Source organism: Mesoplodon densirostris, chromosome X (genome assembly GCF_025265405.1).
Source record: "Mesoplodon densirostris isolate mMesDen1 chromosome X, mMesDen1 primary haplotype, whole genome shotgun sequence".
In the NCBI taxonomy this organism is placed as follows: domain Eukaryota; kingdom Metazoa; phylum Chordata; class Mammalia; order Artiodactyla; family Ziphiidae; genus Mesoplodon; species Mesoplodon densirostris.
Window position 1 is genome coordinate 105,824,110 of NC_082681.1, and position 10,113 is coordinate 105,834,222.

General features: G+C 39.2%; 1 protein-coding gene across 1 annotated transcript; it reads right to left on the reverse strand.

Annotated features, from left to right (window-relative positions):
• Positions 1–8,857: 8,857 nt before the first annotated feature.
• On the reverse strand, positions 8,858–9,889 carry MAGEB16 (MAGE family member B16). The gene has a single exon (XM_060088108.1). It carries the CDS (start codon positions 9,887–9,889, stop codon positions 8,858–8,860), a length of 1,032 nt encoding a protein of 343 aa, XP_059944091.1.
• Positions 9,890–10,113: the final 224 nt, after the last annotated feature.

A 10,113-nucleotide genomic window follows, 5' to 3' on the forward strand; every position in this document is an offset into this window, starting at 1 on the left:
TGTGCATTAGAGCCCCAGATTTTATTCATCTTATAGCTGGGAGTTTGTACCCTTGGACCAACATCTCCCCATTTCCTCCACACCCCCAGCTCCTGGCAACCACTATTCTACTCTTTACTTCACTTAGCATAGTGTATTCAAGGTCCATCCATGTTGTCGCAAAAGGCAGGATTTCCTTCTTTCTTGAGGCTGAATAATATTCCATTGTGTGTGTATATATGTATGTGTGTATACACACCACATCTTTATCCACTCATGCACTGATGGACACTTAGGTAGTTCTCACATTTTGACTCTTGTAAATAATGCTGCAATAAACATTGGGGTACAGATATTTCTCTTCGAGATAAGTGTTTTCATTTCCTTCAGGTATATACCGAGAAGTGGGATTGCTCAATCATACAGTAGTCCTATTTTTAATTTTTGAGGAACTTGCATACTTTTTTCCATAGTGACTATACTAATTTACGTTCTTACGAACATTGCACAAGGGTTGCCTTTTCTCCACATCCTCACCAATATTTGCTACCTATTGTCTTTATGATAATAGCTATTCTAACAGGGGTAAGGTAATATCTCATTGTGGTTTTTATTTGTATTTCCCTGATGATTAGGGACATTAAGCACCTTTTCCTATACTTCTTGGCCATAGGTATGTCTTTGGAAAAACATCTTCTAAGACCTCTGTGCATTTTAAAATCAAATTGTTTTTTGCTATTGATTATATGAATTCCTTAAGTATTGTAGATACTGACCCATTACAGATGTATGTTTTGGAAATACTTTCTCCCATTCCATAGATTGCCTTTTCATTTTGCTGACTGTTTCATTTGCTTTGCAGAACCTTTTCAGTTTGAACACAATCTTTACCAGAGAGGACATACAGACACCAGAAAAGCAGATGAAAATACACTAAACATCATTATCCTTTAAGGAAATGTAAATTTAAACCCTACGAGACACAACTAAACATCTATTAGAATGGTTAAAAAAATAGTAAAAATAACATGCCCTGGTAAGGATGTGAAGCAACTGGATTTCTCCTACATTGATTGTGGGAATGGAAAATGAGCCAAGCTCCCTGGAAAACCATTCAGCAGTTTCTAATGCAGTTAACTTACAATTATGTTTGAACAGGTCCCTGCTGCATATTTTCATAGAGAAACAAAAACTTATCTCACACACAAAAAACTGCATCTGAATGTATATAGAAGCTTTGTTTGTAATAGCCAAAAACTAGAAGCAAACCATATGTCTTTCAGTGAGGAATGGCTAAAAGACCGTGATCCATATGATGGAATATTACAGTGCAATAAAAAAAGAACATGTACATGTGACAACCCAGATCAATCTCAAGGTCATAATGCTGAGTGAAAAAGAGCCAATGTTAAAGTTCAACCTTATCTACTCTATAATTCCATTTATACAAAATTATTAAAAGGAAAAATTATAGAGTTATATATGTTAGTGTGTTTGCCAGTATCTTTCAATCTTAATTTTTAATTATAATGTGCTTGAAAAGTTGATTTGTTCTTTTGAGACATTAGCATGCTGCAATTACCTAGATTTTACTTATTTCTACAACTTCTAACTCTGGTGAAGATGGAGTAACTGGGACCAGATTCATCCACTTGCCTGAAACAGTTAAAAAACAGATAAATTATACAACAACAGTATTCAATATATTGGACATCAGACCATATAAGACAGTGATGGGAGATGGGTAACAAAGGATATGAACCTATAATTTTTCCAGCTTGCTGCCTGGAGCCCAGGTGAAGCCTGGGGTTTCTGTTAATTGATGAGATGAAGCTGAGAGTCTGGTAAGGACAAGCCAGAGAGAGTTCCTAAGAGAAAGTACTGGAGAGGAGAGAATTGTACAGAAAAGGAGCCCACACAGGGCAGGGAGTACTTCCTGTCAGAGTGATAAACCATATGATTCATGGAGCATCAGGGAGAATACTCAGAAGTGCTTTGTCTCAATAGTGAGCTGATGTAAGCCATAGTTCATGCTGCTCTGGTCCTAACTAACAAAGCTTGAAAGCAAGAATGGAAAGGATTATTTTGTTTCTAAGTAACTTCATAACACTACAGAAGAGAGCTTGAGATCTTGATGTACTGAAAATTTTAAAAAATGTGGGTTTTCCAGAATAGCCAAAGCAATCTTGAGAAAGAAGAACAAAGTTGGAGGTATGATGTGCCCTGATTTCAAACTATACCACAAAGCTACAGTAATCAAAACAGTATGGCACTGCACAAAAACAGAAATATAGATCAATGCAACAGGACAGAGAGCCCAGAAATGAACCCATGCACATATGGTCAATTAATCTACAACAAAGGAGGCAAGAATATACAATGGGGGAAAGACAGCATCTTCAATAAATGGTGTTGGGAAAACTGGATAGCTACATGCAAAAGGATGAAACTGGACCACTTTCTCACACTATAGACAAATATAAGCTCAAAATGGATCAAAGACATACATGTAAGACCTTAAACCATAAAACTCCCAGAAGAAAACACAGGTAGTACACTCTTTGACATTGGTCTTAGCAATATATATTTTTTGATCTGTCTCCTCAAGCAAAGGAAACAAAAGCAAAAATAAAGAAAAAGGACTACATCAAACTAAAAAGCTTTTTCACAGTGAAGGAAAACTACCAACAAAATGAAAAGGCAGCCTACTGAATGGGAGGAGACATTTGTCCATAATCTATTTGATAAGGGGTTAATATCCAAAATACACAAAGAACTCATACATTAAAAAAAAAAACAATTCAAAGATGGGCAGAGGACCTGAATAGACATTTTTCTTAAGAAGACATACAGATGGCAAACAGACACAAGAAAAGATGCTCAATATCACTATTCATCAGGGAAATGCAATGCAAACCTACAATGATACACTGACTGACACCTGTCAGAATGGCTATCATCAAAAAGACAACTTGTAACAAGTGTTGCCGAAGATGCGGGGAAAAGGGCACCCCTGCACACTGTTGGTGGGATTGTAAATTAGCATGGCCATTATAGAAAACTGAATGGAAGTTCCTCAAAAAATTAAAACTAGAACTACCATATGATCCAGGAATTTCTCTTCTGGGTATTACTCAAAGAAAACCAAAACACAAACTCAGAAGGGTATACGCACTCCAATGTTCACTGCAGCATTATTTACAATGGGCAAGATATGGAAGCAACCTAAGTGCCCATGGAGGGATAAAGAAGATGTGGTAATATGTACAATGGAATAATACTCAGTCATTAAAAAAATGATCTCTTGCCATTTGCAAAAACATGGATGGAGCCAAAGGGTATCACGCTAAGTGAAATAAGTCAGAGAAAGACAAATACCATATGATATCACTTATATGTGGAATCCAAAACCAAAACAAACAAAACAAAATGAAAACAGACTCACAGATACAGATAACCAGTGGTTCCCAAGGTCGAGGGGTAAGGGGTTGGGTGAAACAGGTGAAGGGGATTAAGAAGTACAAACTTCCAATTATAAAATAAATAAGCCGTGGGGATGTGATATATAGCATAAGGAACATGTTCAACAATATTGTAATAGCTTTCTATGGGGATGGATGGTTACTAGACTTATTGTGGTGATTATTTTGTAATGTATATAAACGTTGAATCACTATATAGTTCACCTGAAACTAACATACTATTGTACGTCAACTATATTTCAAGTAAAAAAAAATTAAATGCGTATTTTTTCTGGACAAGTGTGAAAATGTAAAATCAAAATTTCACAATATTGGGCACCCGATCAAAATTACTAGACATGGAAAGAAGAAGAAATATATAACTAAAAATTAGGAGAAAATTAACCAATCAAAACTGACCTGGAAATAACACAGCTGACAGAATGAGTAAATAAGGACATCAAAACAGTTATTATAACTATATTTCACATGTTCAAAAAACAAGAAGAAGGATTAGCTGGTTAGAGACACAGAAGACATAAAAAGACTCTAAATGAACCTCAAGAGGTGAAAACTACAATGTCTGAGATAAAAACATGCATTGGATTGGAATACTGAAAGAATAAAAAAGATCAGTGAATCCATGTATGTGAAAAAAATATCACAACATATTTTTACAGTATATCTATGTATGATAAAAACTAGAATCAGCTTTAAAATAACATATAGATGTTAAGTGTGTTCACCTTTGAGGAAGGGGCAGAATTTCTGAGTTATATAGAGGGACAACTGTGATTTCTCAGTACTGTTAGAATTTCTTGCAATAACACATATGCAGTTATTGTAGTAATTAAAATATTTGAATAAGTCTAATGCCAGAAAGAGTAGCTGTGCTTTAGCCACAAAAAGTGACTGATAAATTATGTAACAGACCAAACCTGAAATATGAAAGCTTAATATAATAAAAGTTTATTTCTCCCTGTGAATTGGTAGACATCCTGTGCTAACAGGTAACAAAGGGGTTCAGTCTGCTTCCTTCTTGTGGGTCCATGAACAAACACACAATTTCCATGTTTACTGATGAGTGCAAGGAAAAACATGGACGGTGGTAAACCAGACAGCAAATGCTTTGGTCTGGAAATGACAAATATTGCTTCTGCTCACAGATCAATGGCAAGGGCTAGTCAAATGCTCTAACTACAAGTGCGCTTGGGAACACAGTCTCCCCATGAGCCCAGGAAGGAGAGGAAGACAAGATGTGGATGAACACTTGCAGTTTTCCCCATAAACTGTTACAAAGTTAGTGCTCAATACACCATGACTAGTAGAATTTTTATGACAATCATCCTCTCTATTTCCTGTTAGAGTTTCTGAGGAGGCCAGATTTCCTTGAAATTCTCCCACTTTCCTGAGGTCCTACTATGTGACCGTTGCTCCCAAACACAGGCTCACATCAGATTTTCTAAAGGACCCCATAAAAAGCAGCAAGAAGAGTTTTGTCTTCTTCCCTCAGTAGTACTTTTCTGCACTGACCTAAACCATAACTCCTAGAATCTTAATGGGATGAGAATTTTCTTCTTTCTGTTGGTTTCTGGTCAAAAAATCTATGAATTTCTGCCACCTTCAAGATTACTGAACATGACTGAACACTTTTACAGGTATTATTAGGCACAAAGAAAAACCAGAATTTTCTTTTGGGTCACAGAGTGAGACAAGAGGCAGTAAAACTGCACTGAAACATTTTTATTTCTCCTAACCAAAGATAGTGTGTCTGTCAATAAACAATTTTTCACCTCCTGGAAGGACTCCAGGGAATTTAAGAAATTAATCCTCAGTAGATGTTTGCTGTGCAGTTATTTCCAAGGTCTTTCACCTCTCCTCAACTATCACTTATGAGGGAAATTTTTGTTATTAACCACATAGGTAAGCTCATAAGTGTATGTGTTCAGTGGGCAATCTAAAAAAAAAATCAAAATTATATTGCAAATATCAAGGTGATTTCAAAATCCTCTCTCCAACTTCAGGGTTTTATCCCTCAAATTAGCAGATTCTATGCTAAATCAGACCATATTTACCACCTCTTTGGGAAAACATTTTGAGAATGAGGCAGAGATGATCATCATTGGGTGGCCAGGTCTGACTTTCAACACCAGGTTACCTTTTATGTGGAACAGGATTTTGCTGTCACAGGGGTAGAGGTGAGGGAGAGGACCAGCAGGGAGCTAGAATGCTCCAAGTCAGGGGGAGGCAGGTGAATTTTGCCCTATTTGTTCCAGTGGGAGCAGGTACAGCTTTCAGAGGAGGACTGCAGAGCTAGCCAGCAGGTCAGGTTCCAGTGTGAACAAGAAGGCTCACTGGAGAATACCCAGGGGAAAGGCAATATGTTGCAGAGAGAGCAGAAGCTGATAGAAATGCCAGCCCCCAGGCAGAGTCAGCTCTCAAGACATTGGTAAATGAAGTTCAGAGACAATCCCCAAATTGTGTTTCTTATTTCAAATTTCCTTCTTTATACCTGCTTTAAGTTCCTGGGTACTACATTCTTTCTGTATCCTGAGAGGTATTAAGGAGTAGTGAGAAGACAGATAAAGGGTCAGAAGATCTGACTCAGGCTGGGAAGAGTGGAACCTAGTGAGTTCCAGATGAATTCAGAGAAGAGGTCTAGTGACAGCTCTGTCACAGTCTAGTCATGTGAAATCAGGTACGATCACAAGGTCTTTGAGCCTGAGGATCTTCTTTTATGTGAATTTGGTTTGATAAGCCTGTCTTCTGGGACTATTGCAATGTGTATTAAGTATACAAAACACATGGCACAGTGTCTGGCATAACACAGGGCTTTAATGAATGAGAGTTATTGCTGTGACTGTTGATTCCAAATCCTACCCCCTCACCTGTGTATGTGTGTGTATGAGTGTTTCTCTAAATCTAGACTTTCTCAGAAGACACAAAGTGCTATGGTATATCAAATCAGACAAAAATGTTTCTCTGAGAAAAAAAAATTTTGTAAAAATTTACCCTCAGAGTTTATGTTCTTGAATTTGGGTGTTGGAATGTCTTCCCCATCTGGATGTAATTCAAATGTCCTAGATACCGTGTCAAGGACAAACTCCTTGCCTTCCTCCCAGCTGCTGTTTGTAGGGGTTCATAATACAGCAGTCCCCCCTTCTCAGTGTGGGATATGTTCCAAGGCCTCAGTGGATGACTGAAACTGTGGATAGAACTGAACCCTATATATACTATGTTTCTTCCTATACATTCATACCTATGATCAAGTTTAATTTATAAATTAGGCACAGTAAGAGACTATCCAAATTGCCAGCATCACTTCTCTTGTACTTTGGGGCTGTTATTAAATAAAATAAGGGTTACTTGAACACAAGTGCTGAAAAACCTTGACAGTCAATCTCATAAAAGAGAAAGCTACTAAATGACTAACAGATGGGATACGCTGGACAAAGGGATGATTCACATCTCAGGCTGGATGGAGCAGGACCACATGAGACTTAATCGCAGCACTTAGAACAGCATAAAATTTAAAATGTGTGAACTGTTATTTCTGGAATTTTCCATTTAATATTTTCAAACCATGGTAGACTGCAGTAAGCAAAACTTTGGACAGCAAAACTGGGGTAAGGAAGGGCTACTGTATGTCACCCTCAAATATGCCACTTTGGCATACAGGTTGCTTTGAGTTAAAGGTACTTGAGAAACAGTTAGTGAAAGGAGGACACTTTGACCCTCCTTTGTTCCCCTGAAAGCAGGAGATAAATCTCCCATGTGAAAGGTACCCTCCCTGCACCAGGAGGGTAGAAGGCATTCTTACCACCAGAAACAGAATTTAGGGCCAATAGGGCTATATAAACAAACCCTCTTACTGTTTCACTCTTGACTTGCCCTGGTTTAAACCCCTTTGTCAGTTCTTTTCAATTCATTGTTTCTTTGTCTAAAAGGTATAAAAGCTTCCTGCTCTGGTACTTCTTTGAGTCTCATATATTTGTGGGGCTCCCATACAGACATAGAAAACTAAATTTGTTTTTCCCGTTACTCTTTTTATTACAAGAGGGTCTCAGCCAAGAACAAGGATAGAGGAAAAATTACTTTTCCTCCCTTACACCTTGCTTGCAACCCTGCCCCACTTTTTCATTCATTTCATCCCCACCAAAAATTAAGCATTAGCTTATTTTTTTTCCAAATTAGACTGAAGACAGCTTAACTAAATTTTCTTTTGAATGAAGTAAGCGCTGGCTCTCCTAGGCGATGGCCAACTGTCAGCCCGGTAGCTTCTGGGTGTCTGATCTCAAAGAAGTATTTATATTTCTCAGAAACTCCTTAGAGGTGATATATACAAAAAACTTTGTGCATGCGTTCAGCTGCACAGGAATAAGATTCAGGTAACCTTCCATTCCTGTTCCAGGTGAGAATTTCTTTCTGGTTTACTGTGATCCAAAAGTAACAACTAACAGCAGTTTACCACTCCAGACATTTGGGTTTCAACTCAGACAGACCATTAGAGGGTCTGGTCCCTCTCATAATGCCCTCAGCCTCATGTTGCTCACCAGCCAGTTTCATGTAAAATTAACTCCCACTGAAAGACTTCAAGTTTCCCAAAGCCCCAAATGGCCACGCCTAACTGCATTACCACGCTGACAGTCTCATAGGACTGTCCACCTCTACCTACTCACTTCTTCATTTTACTTGTCCCTTAGGAATTAGAAGATCTCATTATTGTCCATGAAGGATTCTTTCTCCTATATGTTAAAACATTATGAGCAGGCCCTGAGTCATTAATCCTAGCATTCCCAATACTATCTACAGTTCTTTTCAAAGAGCAGCTGTTCAATAAATGTTTGTGGAATAAATGATCCAGTGAACATGAGGTCTAATTTATTAACATTTGTTATACATTCTTTAAAGAGCTTAAGCAAATCCACGCATATATCATTTAATTTTACAGAACAAGAACTAAAAGGGATACGAAAGGCAAATTTTGAATATCTTTTAGAGATTCTTCTCTATTTTTTCTATTGATCCCAGCTGTCTTAAAGCTGACCTTTCACATGTGCAAGGAAATAAATGCCTATAGCAATGCCATCTTCTTATTCCAGAAGATAAAGTAAGATGGATAGTTTCACAATTTGTTTCACAAAACAACAAAGTTCTTGCTTTAAACATCATGAGAGCAGTAAATGTATGATCAGTATCATTCATAAACCTTGACATTTTGAAACCAGTTAAATTCACATTAAAAAATATGAGTAATACATACATCAAAAAAGAGAATAAACTTTCAAGTTATACATACAAAACAGGAACACACAGGCAAATATGTTGTCTTCCTTTCTGCCCCCGCCTCAGAACTAAATTCTACCAGCATTAACTGCCTCTTCCAACAATGCATGAAGAAAGTATCCCTGACTCCCCTAGGTGTGGGAGAAGCTGCTAGAACTTGCAGTGACTACAGAAGGAGAGAGAGCCCTGCCTGAAATTCTTGCTCGGGCTCTCTCTTCTTCATCTTGCAGAGCATCCTCATACTGAGATGGGTAAGAACTTGGGTGAGTCCCATGAATCTTGGCCAGAAACTCCAGGACCTTCATCTTGGTGGTTTCAGCGTGGGCTCTGGGGCCCCACAGGAACTCAAATTGCGCAGGATCAGTGTTGGCCACCTGCCGGTACTCCAGGTATTTTTCCTTCACGAACTCTTTGGTGATGAGCTCCCTGGGCTCCCCAAAGATGAAGTGCTTCATCCCAGAATATGCCCCGGTCACATTCACAACTTCCCAGATTTCGTCTTCGGTAGCACGGTTGCCCTTCATGAAGATCACACTCAGGGTAAGTATCAGGATGCCGGTCTTGGGCATGCCTCTTTCAACATGCAGCATCCCATCATAGGTGAGGCCCAATTTGATGAAGAGGCCATAGTGGTGATTGGTGTGATCCATTTCCATCAAATCAAGGCCAAAGACCATCTCCATGTGCTCAGAGGCTCTCAGGAAGATCTCAGGAAAGTGGACTTCGTACTCTTTCATGACAAACTTCAACATATCTGCCTTTGTTATTGGCTCTTTCATTTGATACTTGAATAGCAAGAAATTTACCAACATAGCTACTTTCTTATCTAGAGCATCTATGGGCACATTCTTGGGGTCTAGCACAGCCTGTGAGGTGCTCAGAGTATACTCTCTTTCTTGGCTATTGGACCCCTCATCCGATTTGGTGGGTGAGGTGGCTTTGATAGCAATGGAAGAGGAGCAGAAACTCTGAGGACCCTCAGGAGTGCTGGATATACGAGCCCCAGGAGTCTCCCTCAAATCGCCAGGCATTAGAGGATGGCAGGAGAGATGGGTCTCCTCCAGATCCTTGGAGACCTGTGCAACCTCCAGGCCCTGGGACATACTGAAGGTCTGATCGCATTGATCATATGAGTGTTGAGGACGCTTCTGACGCTGAGGCATGATGACTCTTGTGGGTAGCAGTACCTGGACAGGAGGGTGGGCAATGAGATTCACCACCTAAGATAAATAGGGCATATGTGAGTGGCTTCAGCTGGTAAACTGAACTGTGGCGGCTCTTCCTGAGACCCAGAGGAGGATGGGAGGGGTGGCCTCTGCCAGCTTCACTCCCTGGACCTCTCAGGGCTGTGGAGCCCCCTCTGCCATGGGTCAGTTAGCCCCACAAT

Bases quoted from the DNA above. Each gene is read 5' to 3' on its own strand.
- MAGEB16 (XM_060088108.1), bottom strand. From the start codon at position 9,889: ATGCCTCAGCGTCAGAAGCGTCCTCAACACTCATATGATCAATGCGAT.